The sequence below is a fragment of the Lynx canadensis genome, chromosome A3 (genome assembly GCF_007474595.2).
Source record: "Lynx canadensis isolate LIC74 chromosome A3, mLynCan4.pri.v2, whole genome shotgun sequence".
NCBI classification, from domain to species: Eukaryota; Metazoa; Chordata; class Mammalia; order Carnivora; family Felidae; genus Lynx; species Lynx canadensis.
In genome coordinates, this window is record NC_044305.1 from 90169730 (window position 1) to 90190450 (window position 20721).

General features: G+C 44.5%; 2 protein-coding genes across 3 annotated transcripts in view; both read right to left on the reverse strand.

Moving 5' to 3' along the window:
• Positions 1–8882, reverse strand: part of DCTN1 (dynactin subunit 1) — a 34407-nt gene extending 25525 nt beyond the window's left edge. For both annotated transcript variants that reach the window (XM_032592668.1, XM_030310894.1), the window contains exon 1: positions 8806–8882. The gene's annotated coding sequence lies outside the window, so the exon portion shown is untranslated. The remainder of the gene's footprint in view (positions 1–8805) is intronic.
• A 4520-nt stretch (positions 8883–13402) lies between these two features.
• Positions 13403–20654, reverse strand: LOC115510743 (retinol dehydrogenase 12-like). Its single transcript, XM_030310928.1, has 6 exons — positions 20324–20654; positions 19945–20184; positions 19592–19681; positions 16556–16744; positions 15740–15846; positions 13403–15620 (listed from the first exon to the last, which is right to left on the reverse strand). The coding sequence occupies exons 1-6, from the start codon at positions 20499–20501 to the stop codon at positions 15432–15434; spliced, it is 993 nt and encodes a 330-aa protein (XP_030166788.1). The 5' UTR covers positions 20502–20654; the 3' UTR covers positions 13403–15431.
• Positions 20655–20721: the final 67 nt, after the last annotated feature.

Genomic DNA, 20721 nt, shown 5'->3' on the forward strand with positions numbered 1-20721 from the left:
ACACAGCTTTGGTTCTCCTATTTCCTCATCTGTACGACTCTGGTCAAGATATTGAACTTTCTGAGCCCCAGTCACCTCATCTGAAAAAAGGGGGAAATGATACCTACCTCACAGAGATGTTGTGAGGATTAAAGATTGAAGTAAAGCATTTAGCACAGTGCCTGGCACAGATTAGATGCTCAACAAAATGCAGATGTTGTCTTCACCATTAGTGAGAAGATACATCAATAATGACCTACACACAGTAAGAACTTAAATGCTGCATGAATAAATGAATGGATGGATGAATGAATGCACAAAAATGAAAATGAATGAACAAACCCAGGAGCTTTCAAGCAGGAGTACTGGAAGAATGATGATCGAAAACAATAAGAGAATTGGGAAGAACCGGGAAGGGAAATGGAACATGTTAGGGGAGAGAGGATAAGTCTTTTCTTAGGGCCTTCTCTGGAACAAATGTAACTGTACGTGGACACATGTATTTCACTGTCTCCTTCCAAAATGAACTTGTGATGCCAACAAAACAGATTCCATTATCTCTATATCCTACAGGTGATGGAACTGAGTCTCAGAAGTCAAAGGACTCTCCTGAGTCTCATGGCCAGAAAATGACAGGGCGCACATTTAACTAGCTATACGGACAGGTGATCCTTTCATAGCACCACTGGGCTCCATCCCATGTCACACAGAATAATTCTGAGTTACATGTTCCCTCATCCAGAGATGAGACAGATACACCCTGGATTTCTAATCTATTTTTCTCCCCAGTGATATTATATACTGTTAAAATATCTAGGAAAATGGGAAGAGAGGAAGGGAAAATCTATGTCTGATAAATAGATAACCAATGATCTTAGAGATTATTTCAGAAAACGACAGGAAAACGAGTAGACTGTTAAGAATTAAGGAGGAACAAGTAAGAAGGAAAAGCCTCTTTGGCGCCCAGCCTGCACCATTTCTACCTCGCTTTTACTAGCACCCCAGCATCCTTTGAGCCCTTGACCTCCTTTGTCTCATCTCAATTAACCTTGATCTTGAGCTAACTGAACTGTCTCATTTCCCTCATCCCACTCATAGAGGAAGTGGTCTGAGTCCCAGGCAGTCTGATAGCAAGGTTCACACATGAACTGAATTGCATCAGGCACTGGGCACTGAAAGTTTGGTTACAAAGATAAACACAAATTGAGGCGCCTGGGTGGCTCAGTCGGTTAAGCGTCTGACTTCGGCTCAGGTCGTGATCTCACAGTCCGTGAGTTTGAGCCCTGCGTCGGGCTCTGTGCTAACAGCTCAGAGCTTGGAGCCCGCTTCGGATTCTGTGTCTCCCTCTCTCTCTGCCCCTCCCCTGCTCATGCTCTCTCCCTGTCTCACAAATAAATAAAAAACATTAAAAAAAAAACACACACACACAATGGTAACCAACAAGATTCAGATTTTCTTCAGACTAGGATAAAACTGTATATCTCTGAAAGCACTAGTAAGTAAGGGATAAGTACTGATGTAAGTCCCTCAGGAATCAGGAAAAAAAGAGCTGTCTGCTCACTGAGTGTCAGGGGGTATGGAAGGATGGGACTACGAGGGTGGAAGCCTGGATTCCAGATACACACAGGAACCCAGAAATTAGACACACACAAAGCCCATTGCTCCTCGGTCTGACTCGTATCTACTTTACAGATCTCATACAGATAGGACTTAAACCCTAAATGGACTTTTTAAACTTTTATTTATTTATTTTGGGAGGGAGAGAGGGACAGGGAGAGGGAGAAAGCGAGCAGAGGAGGGACAGAGAGAGAGGGAAAAAGAGAATCCCTAGCAGGCTCCATGCTGTCAGCACAGAGCCCGATGTGGAGCTCAAACTCACAAACCACGAGATTATGACTTGAGCCAAAAACAAGCACTGGACACTCAACCAACTGAGCCATCCAGGCACCGCCTAAATGACTTTCTTTACCTCTCCAGCTCCTTATTATCCCAGAAATGTCTACAGCCCACTCCCAATCTGAATGCAGCTTGACTTCTTCCCAAAGTATCCCCTTCCTCCAAGAATACCCAGAGACTACCAGGCCTGCCTCCAGAGGGTTCAGACCCTGAAGAGTCAGGGAGGAAAGCTATACAACATGCCTCACTTATCCTCAATAACGGAACTTTTGCAGGAAGGTAACAGGTACTTGAGTGCAGCCCCCAGCCCCATACTCAAGAACTACAACCTTCCCAGTGCTAGCAGGAGTCCTACTTAACAGCCTGTTTGAAGTTCCTGCCGGCTCCTCCCCATGAATCAACTGCAAATCTCTGGCACTAGGACCCTGCAGACAGGGAACCCTGAGCCTGCGCTCTAAAGAGAGAGATGCACCATTTCACAACTTCAGCAAAAGCCAAGGCAGCCAACAAAGCCACAGCCACCTTGGCTGTGCTTGGACTCTGCCTTTTGGGCAGCTCACCAGCCACTCCCCAGAAGCAGAGCATTCTGTCCTTTCTTTTTAAATCCACGTCATCATTTGATCATAATGGAAATCAATCTCAAGTCACCACGCAAAGGCGTATCCATAGCAACCACAAGAGGAAGGACACAGAAATGATGCTCCAGTGGCTGCAGCAGAAAAAGGTAAGCCTGTTTCTCTTCCATTCATGCTATCCCACCATTCTCCCCCTTCACTCAAGCGCATCTTACCTGCAAATTCTATCACACTAAAGGGGATAACATAAAAGGCGAGTGTTAATAATCTATGCTATTATGTAAGGTTATATAGGTCTGTCTACTCCCATATGTGGCAGAAAAAAAATTCTCTTTTTCTGGTTGATGGAGACAATTCTCTTTTACATATTCACTGTCTCAGGTGACAGAATCTCTGCCTGCAATACCTGTCAAATCACTATCAGTTACTTGTCTTTCTAGTCAGGATGCTACTCTCATTCAAGGATTTCAGAGTTTCCTACCTATTTGTAAAAGGCCAGTGGCAACACCGACCCCACTTCCCTGCCCACCCATGCCACAGTCGTGCTCACACACTGGCCAGGTAAGACTTGCTCTTAGCAGCCCGAGACTCTAGCCCCTCTAGGTCCAGAAAACTGGGGGCTGGGATTAAATTTCTGCCTTCTCTGGTGCCTAAGAGGAAGGAATGCCATTTCAGCAGAGGTAAGAGACTCATCAAATATAAACACTACTAAGCCTAAGTAATCCTCCATGCCTTGATTTCCCCTCGTGTAAAATAGAGACAACAATACCTTTCTAACAAAGTTGTGAAAATTACACGAGGATGCCTTTAAAGCATTTAGAAGAGCACCTGGTATGGAGCATCAATAAACATCAGCCATTATTATTATTATTATTATGAGAAAGAGGAAGGAGAGGCCTACAATGCAAGACTCAAGTTCAGATTCTCTTGAAGAGAATATCAGGTCTACTCTCTTTCCCTGCCTCTGGACAGTTATTTCAAGCTTCCCTTACTAATTTCAAGTCCTATTCCTATTTGAGCCCACACCAGCACCCACTCTCCTCAGCAGATAATTCTGCTGAAAAAGAAAACTGAACCTGTTAGATAAGAATTCCTTTGCAAATTTAGATACATCTACAACCATCATTGCCTCTTTCTTCCTACATTCTTTCTTCTGTCGTTCCTCTTTCAAAGAAAATGATGTCCCATTCTTTTCAGAGCCAACCCTTCCACCCTCCTCTGAGGACCTGATTTAGCAATCATATTTTTTTCTCCTACCTTCAACTGCACCCTATCTACTAGCTCTTATACAGGATCAGGTAACCTATGTTCAAGACTCTTCTAGGAAAAACTGTCTCTAGTCACCGCTACCTCTTCCACAAGATGCCACCATCTCTCTCCCTTCCTTCCCTGCCAAACTACTCAAAGTGAGTACATCCTTCCTGTCCTCCCTTCCCATCCACTCCTCAATCTGGCTCAACCTGGCTCCTGTCCCTACCACTTCTGGGAAGCTGCTCACACTCCAAAAGTAGAAGAGCCTTGGTGATCCAACAATCCAGTCTCAAGGCACATTTTCCAAGCTCGTCTTAACCTGACTTGCCTGTAGCAACTGAAGCTGCTGATCTTCCTGGAACATTTTCCTCTCCTAGCTCCTTGGACAACATTGTCTTACCTTGCACACCAATCCTTCTTGACTCCTCTGTCATCTTCAGCCTCCTATAAGCATAGCCAGGCTCATCCATTCCCGCAGCATCAACTCCCACTTACACCTACTGCCTCAGGCACAGATTCTCTTCAGAACCTCAGACCCACACTTCCACCTGTTTGCTAAGTGCCACAGACCCAAGTTCAACATAACTTAAAACACAGTTGGTAACTTCCCCCTCAAAAAATATTCTTTTTCTATATTCCCTTTTTAAAAAAAAAAAAAAAAAGATTTTCTTTCATTTTTTTTTTTTTTTTTTTTTGAGAGACAGAGAGAGAGAGAATATGAATGAGCAAGGACAGAGGCAGACTCTTAAGCAGGCTCCATGCCCAGTGCAGAGCCTGAGGCAGGACTCAACACAGGGCTCTTGACTCAGGGCTCGATCGTGAGATCATGACTTGAGCCAAAATCAAGAGTCAGATGTTTAACTGACTGAGCCACCCAGGCACCCCTATATTCCCTCTTTACTACTGGCACCACCACTCACCCAAAACAGAAGACCAAGTCATCCTTAACAACTCCCTCTTTTGTTCTCAACAACCAGTTAATCGTTATGTTAGGTTGACTGTCTCCACGGTTTCTCTCAGATCCATCCCCTTACCATCCCCACTAACCTAATCCTTACTTCAGTCTTAAGCCATGCCTATGTTATTACAAGAGTCTCCTATTAATGTCCCTGATCCAGATTCTCCCCTTTCGGTCTACTTCCTCAGTTAGCTTCCCAAAATAGAATCACATCATCTCCCTGCCCACAAAACTGAATCTTCTGAGCACAGCACTATAGACCATTAAAAACCTGGCCTCATTACATCTAGTCTCATCAATAACCTCTCTTTTGATCCCAAAGTTCATATATTCCAGCTACATGGATCTACTTACCTTCCCCCCTTTGCCTCTATAAATGCTGCAAATGTCACCAAGGCCATTCTCTTTTCTCATCATTAAGGCTCAGCTCTATTATCATCTCTTTCCTGAAGACTCCCAATGTCTCCATGTAGAGCTAGCCATTCCCCCCTGTGCCCTCACACAGCACTTTGGACAGATCTCTATTACAACACCACGTTTTTATCAAAATATTGTCTCTCTTATCCCATCATGAATTCCTCCAGGGAAGGGAGTTTTTATTCATCTCAGTATCCTAAGCACTGAGCACAGAAGACATTTAATGTTAAATACAAGCCTGTACCAACACCAGGCTCTAGGGATATAAGCTGGCTCTGTCAACTTTCCCAGAGTAGCTACCCTAAAAAGACCCCCACCATGGAGGAAATTAACAGTCATGCACACACGAACCCCAGCAGATGTACTCTTTCCTCTCCAGATAGGAGCCTAAGAAACTAAAAATGTAGGGACAGCCCCAGGTCCTATGGAATTTGGCAATGACACTAATTCTCAATCTCACATGCTTCCACAGTAGGAGGACCACAGAGAGACCTCTAGGCTCTGGCGCAAGTGCAAATCTGGGAAAACAGCTTGAGTGAGGCTCTGCGGGTGACAAAGGTCTAGTATTTGCTTAAGAGAAACCCTCAGGGGATATGTAGGAGCTTCAAGAGGTCAGAATGGACACTCAATTTGGCCATCAGCCAAGTGCTACTGGTACTAGCCTGAACTTCAAAAAAAAAAAAAAAAAATGACATAAAGCCAAATCCAGAGTCTCCAGGATGGCAAGGACCCTAAGGTAGATTTCAATCAGTCAACTGCTCAGCACTTACCTCCTCAGGGATGTGGATCCAGTTCTCATTTCCCTTGGTATGGGACAGACACCCAAGTCCCCACAGTACCACCAGTAGCTGTAGACAGGCCAAGCAACCTGGGAATCCTCTACTACAATCCCTCTCAACCCATAACTCCAGGCAGCCACTAGCAATGACAGAGAAGGTAGAGTAAAACATAGAGTGGCAGTTGTCAATGGTAGTAGGAGTCTCCTGAGTCTTGAATTCTCTGTAACAACTTCTTCTCCTTTGTATCCTCATGTCGGTCAGGCCCAACTTAACCAATTCTTCCTTAGTATTGCCTCCTGCATCCTTCTTTTCTCCTCCATTACCATTGTCACCACTTTGGTCACCATTTAATAGCTTTGAGAATTAAGGCAAGGCATTTTCCCCCTTTGGCGCCTCATCTGTAAAGCAGGATAACAGCTGCTCTGCCCACCTCACAGGACTATTAAATAAAATGGGATCATGCCGGTGGAAGGTTCTGTAATCTGTAAAATCTTATACACAAATATAAGGCATTCCTCTATCATCAACATAAATCCTCTACTACTAGGATGTGAAGTATATTTGGCTCCCTGCCTCTCTCCTTCTCCATTTCCAACCACATCATATATCACAGTAACACGATGATGCACTCTAAAATATTTTGTCCACATACTCACCTGCCCCAAATCTTTCACTGACATACCATTTCTTACTTAACCAAACAATCCTGGCTCTGACATATGCAGCGTCAACTCTGCACCACTGGCAGCTGCTTAGGATGCTTTCCCTAGTCTTGCAAGCCCCACCCAGCCTTCAAAGGCTAGCCAAAACGTCACTAGACTCCATGCAGAAAGACTAAATTTAAAAGAGGGATTTGAGGGGCAGCTGGGTGGCTCAGTCGGTTGAGTGTCCGACTTTGGCTCAGGTCATGATCTTGCAGTTTGTGAGCTCGAGCCCCACATCAGGCTCTGTGCTACCAAACAGCTCAGAGCCTGGAGCCTGCTTTGGATTCTGGGTCTCCCTTTCTCTCTCTCTCCCCCTCCCCTACTCATGCTCTGTCTCTCTCTTTCTCTCAAAAATAAATAAATGTTAAAAAAAAAATAATAAAAGAGGGATTTGAAACAATGACATGGAAGAATTAAGGATAATTCAGCAGAGAAAATTTGGGAGGACAACCATCATCTAATACTTTAAGAGTAACCTTTTTAAAGGGGGACTGTACACTTTTTTTCGGTTCAATTCAAAAAAATAACCTAGTACCAACAGGATGGAAGTTGCAGAGATGTATTTCAGTAAGTTGAAAAAGTTCCTTATTAAGCTATCTCAGGATGAAATGTAGTAAATTCCCCATTATTAGAAAATGTTCAAGTCCAAACTGGCCATTTGGGAAGGATATTTTAGATGGACTTCAACTATCACAAAGGTTACTGAACTTGAATCACAAGCATTTTAGATCTGAAAGGAACCTTACTGCTCTTCTAGTCCAGCCTCCTATTTTACAGACCTGGACAGGTGAAGGGGCTCATTCAAGGCAGCAAAGTTTATGTTACAAAGCAGGAAGCAGAACATGGTCTCTAAATTTCAATCCAGTGATCAACACCCTTGCTATTGAAAGTGTGGTCCATAGAGCAGCAGCAGCAGCATCACCTGGGAACTTGTTAGAAATGCAGAAACAGGGGCACCTGGGTGGCTCAGTCGGTTAAGTGTGGGACCTTCAATCATGACTCAGGTCATGATCTCACGGTTCAGTCTGTGAGATCTAGCCCCAAGTCAGGCTCTGTGCTGACAGTGTGGAGCCTGCTCGAGATTCTCTCTCCCTCTCTCCTTGCTCCTCCCCTGCTTGTGCGTGCTTAATAATAATAATAATAATAATAATAACAATAATAATAATAATGGAAAGAAAAGAAAGAAATGGAGAGCCCCCCAGAATCTGTTTTTAACAAGACCTGCAAGTCTATGAGCCATTAAAGTTTGAAAAGCACTGACCTACACAGTCCCTTCCAAACCCTGATTTTCTAATTCTGGAACTGCACTTCCTAAACTATCTCAGATGTTAAACAGAGTCAGCACCCAAGAAAAACAGCATTTCCCATTCAAATCTGGGAAAGTCTCCATACCATACTTTCAGTGATCTTGTTAGCACAATGAAGGCTCTGAAATATTCCAGAGAAAACTGTAACCATGAAGTTTCAAAACATATTTGAGCACATAATGCCTTAAAAGAAAAACGTTATAGTAATTTCCTTTAATATCCCAGTGGCTGAGGCTTTGGCAGTACACCGGGTAAAGAATGTCTATCTTGACCTCATCGCTCTTTGACTCTCAGTACCTTAAGCATACTGGATTAGTAAGTGGTCAACATGGGCTTGCTGTTCTCATCACTGCAATACACGAGGGGAAGCTTCTAAATCATGGCCTCTTTAAAAACGGCGGAGTTCCTGTGTGTGTGATTTACCTGTAGTTCTGCCTAAAGACAAGAGGAATGTGCAAGATGACTTCTCAAGAGTCATGCAGCCAGTTAAGGCGGACCCCAGCAGTGGGAGGCACAGACACAACCAACCCATATCCACGCCCCCACGTTTCAGTCCTCTACGGTTTTTTTGTTTTTCTTTTGACACAAACTTCTCAACCATGTGCCCACAAGGAAACCTGTAGCTCGGAATGGGCTCAGGGGTGCCTCAGACACTCCCAGGAAAGGAGGGGGGCCCTCGCCGTTGCGGAGGAATTAGGAGGCGCCACCACTCCGACCCCGGGAGAACACCACCAGACTGAAGAGTGCAGGTGGGTCGGACAGGCCCAGACTCAGGCAGGCGCCCACCCCGCCGCGGCCCATCCCTACCGTCCCCGCTCCGCACACCGGGTTCCATGCCGCGCCCCAGTCCAGCACCCGGCCCCCCGTCCACCGCCGGGAACCTAGCGAACACGCGGGGGGCTGCGGCGGAGACGGTTGGCAGGGTGGCCGCCTCCGTACCTGTCCTGTCAGGGGCTCCGCGCCCGGCTCCGGCCCCACCACCGGCGACCGACGCCCAAGTCCTTGCCGGGCGCGCCCCGCCCGCCCCGCCCGCGTGGGCTGCCCGACGCGCCGCCCGACCCCTCGAGGCCCGCCCCACACCCTCTCGGCCCAGAGGCCCAGAGTCGCTCGGGGTTCAGGGAACACGCTACTCTTCCCCGAAAACCAGCCAGGGTTAAAAACTGCGCGCTGAGCGCAGCCGAGGAGACCTCGGTCAGGCACAAAGCTGGACACCTGGAGCGAAATATGCGCGTGCGCACTGTGCCTGGGAAGCCAACGAGGACCACAGGAGAGAGGAGCCTCTAAGCCTGCGCCCTCTGCCGGCCGAGGGGAGACAGCGCACCGGGACTGGACGACTCGTTGCCCTAGGCAAATGGCTCTCCAGGGGTCTTTCGCTAAGCTTTTGAGTGCTAAACTGCTAATTAAAACATTAGTGGCAAGCCATATCTCATCAGTTAGCTTGAGGAAAAAAATAAATTTTGCTGCTACTCAGTGTTATCCATATGGGGATACAGGCATTCTTATGCCCTTGTTGTTTTTTTTTCCTACAAGTTTATTCATTTATTCTGAGAGAGAGAGAGATCTCGAGCTGAGGAAGGGGCAGAGAGAGAGGGAGAAGATAACAAGCAGGCTCATGAAACGAACCTCGAGACCACGACCTGAGCCTAAACGAAGAATCAGACGCTCAACTGAGCCAACCAGGCACCCCCCCCCCTCGTGCCCTTATGATGGGAATGTAAAATAATGCCAATGTACATAATGGCATTTTGGTTCTTTTAATTTAGAAAGAAAAAAAATTAAAAGGACAAACTCCTTGACCCAATGTAGCCAATTTTTTTTTAAAGCATTGCTTAAAAAAAAATTTGTTGTTGTTGTTAATGTTTATTTTTGAGAGAAAGAGAGAGCGCAAGACGGAGAGGGGCAGATAGAGAGGGAGACGCAGAATCCGAAGCAGAGTCTGAGCTGTCAGCACAGAGCCCTAAGAGGGGATGGAACCCACAAACCGGGAGATCATGACCTGGGCCGAAGTCAGAAGTTTAACGGACTGAACCACCCAGGTGCCTCCAATGTAACCACTTCTAATAGTGTAGCCAAAGAAATGAAATAATAGGACAAGTGTTCAAAGATACTTGTTCAAGGATGTTGGGAGAGCCAGGATTTGATAGATGGAGGGTTTGAATTCTAACTGCAATTTGTGGGCTGTGTGAGATCTTAGGTGAGTTGCTTAACTCCTTCCATGTCCCTGTTTCCTCACTTGTAAAATGAGAATGTTAATAATCGTATCTATATTATTAGGTTGTTAGAAGATTAAATGAATCCATGTAAACAGCCTGAATGATAACTATTGTTTTGTTTATCTCAGTTAATCTAAGAGTGAAAACAACCTGGGGTGCCTGGCCGTCTCAGTAGAGCCCTTAATTTGTGGTCTCAGGGTCATGTGTTTACACCCCACATTGGGGTGTAAAGATCAAATCAATATAAACAGTATGCCCTGAAAAACCTCCCTCCAAACTTAGTTCCCATCCACTCCTTCCCCCTGCCCACTACAGGTAACCCTTGTTTTTATAGTTTCTTGCTTATCCATTAAATGTTTTATGCAAATGCAAACAAATAAGAATACATAGTCTTACTCCTCCCATTTCTTATGCAAAAGGTAGCATGCTATATATACTTGTAGCTTGGTTTCTTTACCTAATATATCCTGGAGATCTTTCTAAATCAGTAAATAGAGATCTTCCTTATTCATTTTTTTCAGCTGCATAGTACTCTATTGCCTGGATATACATAATTTATGAGCCAGCCTCTTCTGGGGGGGATACTTTATTTCCAATCTTTTGCCAGTTGCAAACAAGGCTACAGTGAATCACCTTGTACACATGACACTCCGTATGTGAGTAGGTATATGCAGATAGGATACATCTGGATCAAATAATTGCATCTGTAATTTTAGTAGAAATGGTCTCCATTCCCTTCAATTAAAGAGAAATGGCATATGAAAATAAATTTAAAAGGCACTGTATGCACATACTTTTTCTTGTAACACATACATAAATTTAACCCTTTTAACCATTTTTTTTTTTTTGAGAGAGAGAGAGAGAGAGAGAGAGTACAAGTGGAGGAGGGGCAGAGGGAGACAGAATCTTAAGCAGACTCTGCTCCTCGTGGAGCCTGATGAGGAGCTGGATCTCACAACCATGAGATCATGACCTGAGCTGAAATGAAGAGTCGGATGCTCATTTTAACCATTTTTAAGCATACAGTTCAATGGAACTAAGTACACTTACATTATTCTGCAACTGTAGGAGCCAAGGGCAGTCTACCCCAAAATGTGTCACTTTGGCATGCAGCTTATTTCAAGCTAAAAATAATCAAGGCCCAAAAGAGGAAGAAACTTTCACCTCCCACCTAACTGCTTAAAAGAACTTAAATAGAGGACCCTCTTCAGGAAGAGAGCTCTCACCATAGATAACTACATTACAATATTAACTAGGGGTGGTAAATAGGGAGGAACCTAGCACTGCCTGTTTGATCAAAGTCTCTTCTATGTCCCTTATCTCTCTCTCTCTCTTTTTTTTTTTTAATGTTTATTTATTTTGAGGGAGAGATGCAGAATGTGAGTACGGGGGAGGGGCAGAGAGAGAGGGAGACTCAGAATTTTTCTCCTATTAATCTGTCCCACGTCAATTTAATTCTTAGATCAGCTAGAATACTTTTGAAGTGTAAAGGAAAACCAGCACAACCATCACCACTATCCAAACTCAGAAGTAAAAATGAAGAAACAGGACCAAATCAAACTCAAAAGCTTCTGCACAACAAAAGAAATAATTAACAAATTGAAATGGCAGCCTACAGAATGGGAGAAAATTTTTGCAAACCATATATCGAATAAAGGGTTAATATCCAAAATATATGAAGAACTAACACAACAACAAAAACAATATGATTAAAGAATTTCCAGAAGAACTAAATAGAAAATTTTCCAGAGAGGGCAATAAAAATGACCAACAGGCACATGAAAAGTTGTTCCAAATCACTAATCACCAGGGAAATAAAAATAAAAACCACAATGAGGTATCACTTCTTATCTGTTAAAGAAAATGCTATCATTAAGAAGACAAGAGGGGCGCCTGGGTGGCGCAGTCGGTTAAGCGTCCGACTTCAGCCAGGTCACGATCTCGCGGTCCGTGAGTTCGAGCCCCGCGTCAGGCTCTGGGCTGATGGCTCAGAGCCTGGAGCCTGTTTCCGATTCTGTGTCTCCCTCTCTCTGTGCCCCTCCCCCATTCACGCTCTGTCTCTCTCTGTCCCAAAAATAAATAAAAATGTTTAAAAAAAAAAAAAAAAAAAAAAAAAAAAAAAAGAAGACAAGAGACAATAGGTGCAGGTGAGGATGAGGTGAAAATGGAAGCCTCATAAAACCTGTTGGGGGGAATGTAAATTAGTCTAACCACGGTGAAAACAATATGGAGTTTCCTTAAAAAACTAAAAACAGATCTACTGTATGGTCCAGCAATTCTACTTCTGAATATATACCCAAAGAAAATGAAAACAGGTTTTCAACAAGATATATGTACACCCATGTTTATCCCAACATTACTCACAATAGCCAAAATAATATGGAAACACCCAAACATCCATCAATGGATGAATGGATTACTATACATATATATATATATATATATATATATATATATATATATATATACACTATACATATACAGATATGTGTAGGTATATATCTAGATAGATAGATAGATAATTAAATATTATTGAGCCATGAGAAAAAAAGGATCTCTTGCCATTTGTGGCAACACGGATGGACCTTAAGTACATTATGCTAAGTGAGATAAGTCAGATGAAGAAAGACAAATATAGTATGATATCATTTATATGGGCAATCTAAAAAAGTCAAACGTGAAAAAAACAAAGTAAAATGGTGGTTACTACAAGATGGAGGATAGGAAGGATAAGATCAATGGTGTTTAAGGATATAAACTTGTAACGAGTAGAAAACAAGTCATAGAAGTCCGATGCATGGTGTGATGGACATAGACAATAATATTGTACTGTAATGATGTGATAAATATTGCTTCAATGGCAGTCATATTACATATATAAATGTATCAAAGTAACACACTGTACACGTTAAACTTATAAAATTTAACATGTCAGATTTATCAAATAAATAAATAAATAGATAAATAAGTAGAAATACAGGAGACATATATATGCTCAGATTCAGGAAACCCAAGGGATTCCCACCAGAACAAACAAAAAGAAATACACATCTGGATTAAAAGTAGTGAAACTGCAGAAAAGCAATGACAATAATAAAACCATAAAAGGAGCAACACAGAAAAGGCATTTCCTACAAAGTACTGTTAGATTAACATCTGATTTCTGATAGCAGCAATGAAAGCCAGGAGACAAAGAAATTATGCTCAGCGAGATAAAAGACAATACTTGTCGGCTTATAATTCCTTAGCCAGCAAAATGATCCCTCAAAAATGGTGAAATAAAGACATTTTCAAGCAAATAAAACTGAGACGGTTCTTTGGATCCCATATGAGCTTTTTATTGCTGCATAACCAATTACTACACTCAGCGGCTTGAAAGAACACGGGTACTGTCTGTTTCTGTGGATGAGGAGTCTGGGTACAGGTTAGCTGGATCCTTTATTCAGGGTCTCACCAGGTGGAAATCACCATGTACTGCAGGGCTGCAATCTCATCTGGGCTCCGGGTGCTCTTCCAGACTCACTGGGTATTGGCAGAATTCAGTTCCTGAGGAATGGCCCTCTCCACAATGTGGCAATTTATTTCTTCATGGTAAACAGGAGAGTCTTTCTGGCTTCTGGGAAAACCTAAACACTTTTAGAGGGCTCACCTGATTAGGACAGGCCCACCCAATTTCAAATAGGCAGGTTGAAATTTTTTGACTAACCACTAAAGGACATAAATAGATTGCATACTTTCAAAACAAGAGAGGGAATCCACAAATGGAAAAATCATTGCACTGTACTCTAAGAGGCTCCAACCAGCCTTCTTTCCCTCCCTCACTCAGGGTCATACTCAGATCACAGTCTCAGCTTCTCTCTCAGCTTCTCCCAGCTTCCTTCCCATTTTCTCTTGCAGCCGTTTCCCATAATAGGTTTCTTGAACATTCAATCCTAACTTGGCAACTGCTTCTCAGATGACGTCCATGGATTAACACAAATCCCCAATTCATTGTATAAAATGAATACATCCATGACAGCAAAACCAGACAATGGCAATATAGGCAAAGAAAAGTACAGGCCAGGGGCACCTGGCTGGCTGAGCTGGAAGAGCGTGCAACTCTTCCTCTTGGAGCAGTGAGTTTAAGCCCAACGTTGAGTGCAGCGATTGCTTAAATGAAAGTTTAAGAAGAAAAGTGTAGGTCAGTCTCATTTATGAACACAGTACAAAGTGCTAAACAATAATGAGCATGTTCAATTTAGCAATGTCTATACAACACCGCGACCAGAAATGCTAGGTGGGGCTTACTGGGTTTACTTCAGAAATACAGGGTCGGTTTAACGCTAGAATATCTATGAGGGTCTCCTAGAAAAAGAAACAAAAATTAGAATACTTGAAAGGGAAGAAGTAAAACTTATTTTTCCTAGATGGGGTGATTTTCTATGTAGAAAAACCAAAAGCACCTACAGAGAACTCATTAAAATTAGACAACTTTTCCAAGTCGTTTGATAGACAATCAGCACACAAAGGTTAAAGAGCCCCATTTACAATAGTGTCAAAATTAAGGTACCTGAATTAAATATAGTAAAACTGGTGCAAGATTTTATGGATAAAATTATTGAAAATTTGGTAAAGATATTAAAGAGAGTTAAATAGATAGGAGTATACTTGTCCAAGGTTAGGAAAACTGGACATCGTAGATGGAACGCAACCACAAAAAGTATTCATGTATGTGTGTGAAATTTGAAGAGCCGATCCCCAAATTTATACAGATGAACCAAGACCTGAGGGAAAAAACAATTGGCTCCCATCACCAGAATTTACTGATCTGAATGCTTGGCTCATCACCCAGGAGCAGCTGGTTTAACGGAAATGTGGAATGATCATCTGCAGGCTCAGTTACAGTACCAGTTGAGAGACAACACTCTGTGAAGTCAGACTGCTATCCTACAGGATGTGGTATATGCTTTAATCAAGATGGCATTGTGTGGTGCTGTCTCCCCCAGAGTCAGCAAGTACATGGGTAGAAACTAAGCGATACAGGTGGAAGTTTCCCTTCTTCCAGCACCCCTAATCCCCACTGGAAGGAGTTTTACCCCCCCGCCCCGGTCACCACAACGTGGGACTCTGTAGATTTGGAGATCCCAGTATCCAAGGAATGAACACTTCCATTAGAGAACTGGCAGTAAAGTAGAAGCTAAAACTGTCCCCTGGCTAATCTGAGCTCTCATGCCACTGAGGCAACAGGAAAAGGACGTGATTGCTATACTAGACAAGGTGATTGATGCTTGGAGCCAACAAACAAAAGGCATGATCAGAGTAGGGGCTGGGAATCGGGGAGGATGGCAAAGTTAGGGCTGGGGGCACGGGGGATCAGTCCATCTTGTCCAGGTTTGTTAGCTGGACCGTGGCATTCCAGAGCCTTTGGGCCACTTGAGGATCCTGAGCAGCTTTCGTGGGAAGACTTATCCTACAGGAACTGCTAAAATATTTTCCAGAAATGCCATCCAGCTCCTTTGCCAAGCTCAGGTAGAGGACTGGGACTGCACCTTGTCTGACATCCTGTAGAGACATGGGGGAAGAGAAGGAGTCATGCCAAGCTGACTTTAGCCTACTGGGGACACACAGAAGCAGAGCCCTGCCCCACCCTCTTCAGGCTAGCCAGCTCCTCCCCTACCCACCTTACAGAAGAAGCTGAAGAGCCAAAAGACGAAGCGGTATGACCAAGAAAAACGCTTCATGATACTTGTGTACACTATACCCGGGTCCACAGAGTTCACAGTCACACCTGAAAGGATGAGACACAAGTAGAGCATGGGAAGAAAGAGTTAAGTGCGGTTCTCCAGTATGCAATAATGCAAAGATCCTACCAGGTCTGTGGGCAGACGTAACCAGAGGCTTGGGGTGGTGTTCAGGAAGTCAGTCCTCTGGAACTTACACGAATGGTAGTGTTCAAGCCAGTAAGGAGACATAAGTATTTGAAAGCACTGGGTGAACTTTAGGAGGAACATAACAGATGGTGTTGGTATTGGAAAATACTGAGAGGAGGGACGCCTGGGTGGCGCAGTCGGTTAAGCGTCCGACTTCAGCCAGGTCACACTCTCGCGGTCCATGAGTTCAAGCCCTGCATCAGGCTCTGGGCTGATGGCTCAGAGCCTGGAGCCTGTTTCTGATTCTGTGTCTCCCTCTCTCTCTGCCCCTCCCCCGTTCATGCTCTGTCTCTCTGTCCCAAAAATAAATAAAAACGTTGAAAAAAAATTTTTTTTAAAAAGGAAAATACTGAGAGGAAAGGGATGTTAGGAGTGATAAGAGAGTTGGAAAGATTGAAAGGGAGATGTGAAGACAGACTTGAGTGAAATACAGGCTGCATAGATGAAAAATGGCAGAGATTAACAGCTGGGTTGGGGGACACTAGCCAGAACATAGTGGGATGAGATGTGGACTGTTGGGAGGTGGTGTTGAGAATGGAGGAATAAGGGGGTTTCACAGGCAATTACCTGTCCCTTGAAGTCTCCGGGCAAGCTCCCCAGTGAAGGAGGTCAAGAGCAGTTTGCTGCAGTCATAATTCTGGTTAAACATCAAGGGTTTACCAGCCCCTGTCAGATGTTCCTCATCAACATATCCATGTGCATGCCGAAAGGAAGACACATTCACCACCCGGGCTGACCCTGCCCGCTGTAGGGCCCCTGGGTAGAAAGAGAACCACACTCATTCGATCCAAGTTCTGGAGTGAACTCCCATGCCCACTCCCCAACCTACCTCTCCAGGTGACTCCAAGAGAGCAGGGACCATCCAGGATTTTCAGGATAGGGTCACTGCCCACCCCCCACATTCCCCAGGCTAGGCACAGGACAGCTTAATGTGAACTGAGACTCATTTTCATTAGCTACTTTCCTAATGTTTTTCCTCCTCTTTCATTGTAGAGTTTGGACTTTTGCCTTGTTTTTCTTCCACTTGCCAGCTGGAGCTAATTTAATGGATCCTTATTTATGTTTTACCTCATTGGTGGCCACGAGGGAAAAGGAGAGACTGGAGACATCATGTAACCTGTTTTTCACATATTTGTCACCCAAATGTTCGTTAGGTCTCTGGATTGTGGCAGACACCTAGATAGGTGCTAAGGACATAAGGATGCTAGGTTGAGTGGGGAAAGAAATGTGTATAGAGACACTTGGGAAAGTGTTAAAAAAACAAACCACTATCTTCCAAAGTAAAAAAAATAATAATAAATACAATAAATAGTACAAGTTAAATCTTAAAAAAAAAAAGTGGGTGGGGGGCACCTGAGTGGCTCAGTCAGTTGAGTGTCCCACTCTTGATTTCAGCTCAGGTCATGATCTCATGGTTCATGAGATCGAGCCCCACATCAGGCTCTGCACTGACAGAACGGAGTCTGCTTGGGATTCTCTCTCTCCCTCTCTCTCTGCCCCTCCCCCTTTCAAAATAAATACATAAACATTAAAAAAAATGTTAAGTGCCTCTGGATTCTATAAAATACTAAAAATAGTAGTTGCCACATATGAGTTTACAGTGTTCAAAATGCTAAAACTATTTTGAGCCCTACATTTAAATTAAGAATCACAAATGAAAAATTGAGCAGGTGGTATTTAGCCAAAATTTTGCTGGAAAAAAGAATTATTCTTAAAGAGAACAGATCCCAAACTTTTAGGCATAGTGACATAAAGACTAAAGGGGCTCACAGCCTAACTGGAGACGGATCATCCTGGAACAATGTCAATGCAGGAACAGAGATGTGTACAAGGGCTAAAGGAGCCCCATAAATGGGAGGCTGCTGGGGGAGGTGAAGGACAAGATTCACAGCATGGGCAGTATCTGTGCTCAGTCTTGGTGGATGAACTAAATAAAGTTAGTCAGGATAAAAGAGTGGGAGAGGACAGTGCAGATAGGGGCAACTACATGTGCAAAAAGCACAGCTGGAGGGGGGAAAAAGTGCGGACCAAGAGCTACAGATTGTCTGCTAGAGAGAAAAGTGTGGATTAAGGAGGGGCAAAAGGCGAGGCTCTCAGTCTGCAGGGGGTCTGTAAGTGGAGATAAGGGGTTTAGAGTCTCTCCTGTAAAGGATAGAGTACCTTCCTTCCAAGGATTTTAAGCAAGTAATATGGTGAAAAGTGATTTCTAGAAGTGGCAAGAAGAAGAATAGATAAGAGAAGAAGAAGAGAAAAGACAGTTCAAGAACCTACTACTAAGCAAGGTGCAGCCAGGGTGTTAGAATTTTTGCAAAGGAGACAAAACATTCCTACTTGCAAACCCATACAGTTTTGCCTTGCGCTTGTTCACTTTCCATTTGTGGCTAATCAGTCACGAAAGAGCCCATGAGATCCTGGCAACACAAACTGCCTCCCAAGAGGCAAACGGGTAGCTGATTTTCAAGGAGAAGAGGAGAGGGTTTTTGTTTTTTTTTGTTCGTTTAATGTTTATTCAGTTTTTGAGAGAGAGACAGAGAGTGAGCGGGGGAGGGCAGACAGAGAGGGAGACACAGAATCCAAAGCAGGGTCCAGGCTCTGAACTTCCAGCTGCCAGCGCAGAGCCCAAAGCAAGTCTTGAACTCACAAACTGAGTGATCAAGACCTGAGCCAAAGTTGGCTGCTTAACCGACTGAGCCACCCAGGCGCCCCTGAGAGGAGAGTTTTTGAAATGTCATCCCTTTTGTACACTTTCAGTTTTATGTTTTGGACACATATTACCTAACCCCCAAAATTGATTTTATTTTAAAGAGGGTGCAATCCAGGAGAAAATGTTAGGAAGAAAGTGCCCACCACTCACTCTGCCCCAGCTTCCCCAGCAAGAACCCAAACCTCCTTAAGTAGAAAAGATTAAAAAATCAGAAAGTCAAAGGACTTGGGTCCAAGACGGTGATGTGTTCTGTCTAGATTCCTGGGGGATATTGAGCTATTTGAGAGCAGGAAGTAGGCATTCTTGGTGTCTATATTCCTAGTGGTCTAGTGCCACCCTTAAGAAGCTCTTGTCGAGATGACTGACTCTACTGGTTTACCTAGAACTCAGAGCTGGGGGAAAGAGAGGTGGATCTTACATCCCCTTGCTGGTTATATTTTGGCCTGACCGATTTTAGTACCAGCCTCCCAGTCCTGACTTAGGTCAGGCAGGTTGCCCTGCTGTGTACATCAAAAAGCTTACTGTGTCATCACTCAGTGAGCAGCTGAGGCCAAGGGAAAGGAAGTAGCCATTGGAAACAGTAAGCTATGAAAATGCCGGGGGGGGGGCGCCTGGGTGGCGCAGTCGGTTAAGCGTCCGACTTCAGCCAGGTCACGATCTCGCGGTCCCTGAGTTCGAGCCCCGCGTCAGGCTCTGGGCTGATGGCTCAGAGCCTGGAGCCTGTTTCCGATTCTGTGTCTCCCTCTCTCTCTGCCCCTCCCCCGTTCATGCTCTGTCTCTCTCTGTCCCAAAAATAAATAAACGTTGAAAAAAAAAAATTAAAAAAAAAAAAAAAAAGAAAATGCCAGGGGAATGAGAAGTGAGGGCAGCACAGAAGGTAGGCAGCCATCCTTCCTTACCTCGGAGTAGATTTGTAAGCAGAAAGGGCCCAACATAGTTGGTGGCAAAGGTGAGATCAAGGCCCTCTTGGGTAAGTGTCTTGGGAAATCCTGGGAGGAAATGAGAACATAGGTAGTGGGTGATGGAGGGATACAGACCTAGGGCATATATTGGCATTCAGTAGAAACTCCACAGGAACATGTACGTGCAAGGATGGGGGCTATTACTCAAGGTAGGCTTTTTAGGATCACGTACGAATTAAAGTTATTTAGCAGGGTGCACCAGTTAGGTTTGGGGGTGCCTGTTTTAGGGTCCCTGAACTGGAAAGGAGGCTCCTGCAATGTGTCTGGGGGCAGCAGTTCAAGGCACGTACCGCAGGTTCCAGCATTGTTAACCAGCAGATGTATCTCAGGACACTCCTGCAGAAGCCACCGGGAAAAGCTATGGATGGAGGCCATAGAGCTCAAGTCCACCTGGCCAAGCAGGAGGCAGTTGTTCTTCGAGGCTACTTGAATCTCAGCCAGGGCTTGCTGTCCACACTCCCAGTTACGGCAGGCAAGGATCACCCGGGCCCCACGGCGGGCCAGCTCCTGGGACACGGCCTTCCCAAGACCTGTAGAAGGGCAGTTTCAGAATAGGCTAGTCTGGGGTGTGACTAAAGTGCGTGCTGGCCCTCTGGCCAGCCTCACTGGGGCTACTGGGGGACTGGACTGAGACGCCAAATGAGGTGGCAGGATGAGAAGGGCACTCACCACTGTTGGCTCCAGTCACCACCGCTGTCTTCCCAGTCAAGTCTGTGGAGCAGTGCTGGAGGTCCCAAAGATGAGACTTATGCCAAGGCCACATACATAGTCTATGCAGGAGGACCAGAATGAGCAGGACAGAGCCAGGGCTCCAGACAAGGGTGCTGAGTAGAGACCACTGCAACATTGCAAAAACTTGCTGACCTGCTACCAGAAGTGTTGTGCCAAAGTGAAGGTAAGTTGGGGAGGAGCTAGTCAAAGCTGAGTGGGGTTGAGCAGTCAGGCTGGTGTGCTGTCCAGGACACAAAATTTAAAGAGGCAGTTACTCTCTGATTTGTTCAAGCAACCTGTTTGAAACTGAGAGTGAACTCCACCTCCAACTGAGTGCCTTAGTCACTTGATTGCCT

Excerpts from the sequence above, each read along its gene's own strand:
- LOC115510743 (XM_030310928.1), bottom strand. The coding sequence starts at position 20,501 with ATGTTGCAGTGGTCTCTACTCAGCACCCTTGTCTGGAGCCCTGGCTCT. Across the intron at positions 20,185-20,323 it reads GGTGACTGGAGCCAACAGTG|GTCTTGGGAAGGCCGTGTCC; the intron begins GTGAGTGCCCTT and ends GCCCTTCTACAG. Across the intron at positions 15,621-15,739 it reads TCTTCAGCTTCTTCTGTAAG|GATGTCAGACAAGGTGCAGT; the intron begins GTGGGTAGGGGA and ends ATGTCTCTACAG.